Here is a 1,367-nt window from a genome sequence, read left to right as displayed (position 1 = left end):
AACCGCGTGCTCTCCATTTCCTTGAGACGGCGAGCCCCTGAGGGTGCAAGCACCACGCAACTACGGCGAGCACTCCTCGTCTCGTCAAGGTCGGTCAAGGTCAAGCACTCGTCGTCTCGCCTCTGTCTAAGCATTGTCGTCACTCACCTTCCACGAAGTTTCGCGGAGACGGAGACTACCTCTGCCGCTTGCGCGTTTTCCCTCTCATCCAACTAGTCTAGCAGTACGCGCGTTCATTGCAGTCAAAGGTCAAGCAGAATCGACAACACCATGGCCACCCATGTCCCACAGAACACTGTGCTGTACTGCGTGGCTATCTGCGCTCCCCACCTCTACCGCTACTTCAGGACAAGATCGAGGCAGACAGTTTGTCGTGTGCTGCTCGCAGTTGAACAGCCGACTGGCAATCTGCTCTGGTTCAATCCCAAGGTATGCTCCCACTTCCTATCCCCTTCCTTTGAACTGTGTTTCGAACAGTTCGACAGTTTTGATCAAAGTTTTTACGTGCATAATAGAGTGGTTTCCTTTCCTACCGTTTTCACTCAGAGAAGGAGAGAGGTGGTGCAGATATGGCGCAGTGGAACGGCATGGAGCAGGCAGCGACCATCGCGCAGCTGGTGGGAGTGGATGCGTTGGGGCTCATCTCGACGATTGTACAGGCAGCACAGACAGTTCAGCGCAACAAGGAGACCTGCCAGGAGCTTGTGCAGGATGTGCAGTTGATAAATGGCCTGCTACGGATGCTGCAAAACCCAGAGATGATGCAGCGAGAAGAGATTGTAAACGCACTCAATGGACTGGAGGGGACGCTCCGGGAGGCGTACAGCCTCGTCAGCTCCTGCCAGGACTGCAGCACCACATATCGCATATTCATGGGATGGAAACACACTGACCAGTTCCGACGTGTGAAGAAGAAGATTGCCAAGCACCTCCGCTTCTACCCTATGATCTTCCATGCTGACATAACTTGTCGTCTCGAAAGAATAAGCAATGGCACGCTGTCGACGTGCTCATCTCAGGTATAGTCAGTTTGTACTTCACTGGTAAACATCATCATGGCTTTTCGATTGTAGCCAAGGGTCTTCACGTAATACTAGTCACGGAAGCACATCATAGCCCTCTGCAGCGGTCTTGTTGTTTATGTAAATCTTGAACTTGCGTTGCTCGGCCTTGTCATACTGCAGCTCGCAGAAATGCAGCCGGACCAAGTAATCAAAGCCAGGGTCAATGTTAAAGCTCCATGAGGAAAATCAGGGGAGAGTGATGAGTGCGTTTGCGACTGGCGCTCTGGCGATTGGCGACGCTCCCGGCGGCGCGGGCGCCGTGGCCGCCCGGACGCCCCCTCCGCCTTCCCCGCCCTCGAGCCC

The 1,367-nt window shown here is 54.3% G+C and overlaps 1 protein-coding gene across 1 annotated transcript in view; it reads left to right on the top strand.

Moving 5' to 3' along the window:
- The first annotated feature begins 270 nt into the window (after positions 1–270).
- The window catches only part of LOC119297291 (putative receptor-like protein kinase At2g30940), a 12,168-nt gene continuing 11,071 nt past the window's right edge, over positions 271–1,367 (top strand). The window contains exons 1-2 of the mRNA XM_037575140.1: positions 271–429; positions 516–1,019. Coding sequence (XP_037431037.1) covers positions 271–429; positions 516–1,019 — 663 coding nt within the window. The remainder of the gene's footprint in view (positions 430–515; positions 1,020–1,367) is intronic.

This window comes from Triticum dicoccoides, chromosome 5A (assembly GCF_002162155.2).
Source record: "Triticum dicoccoides isolate Atlit2015 ecotype Zavitan chromosome 5A, WEW_v2.0, whole genome shotgun sequence".
Lineage (NCBI taxonomy): Eukaryota > Viridiplantae > Streptophyta > Magnoliopsida > Poales > Poaceae > Triticum > Triticum dicoccoides.
This window is presented reverse-complemented; position numbering and strand designations above follow the sequence as displayed.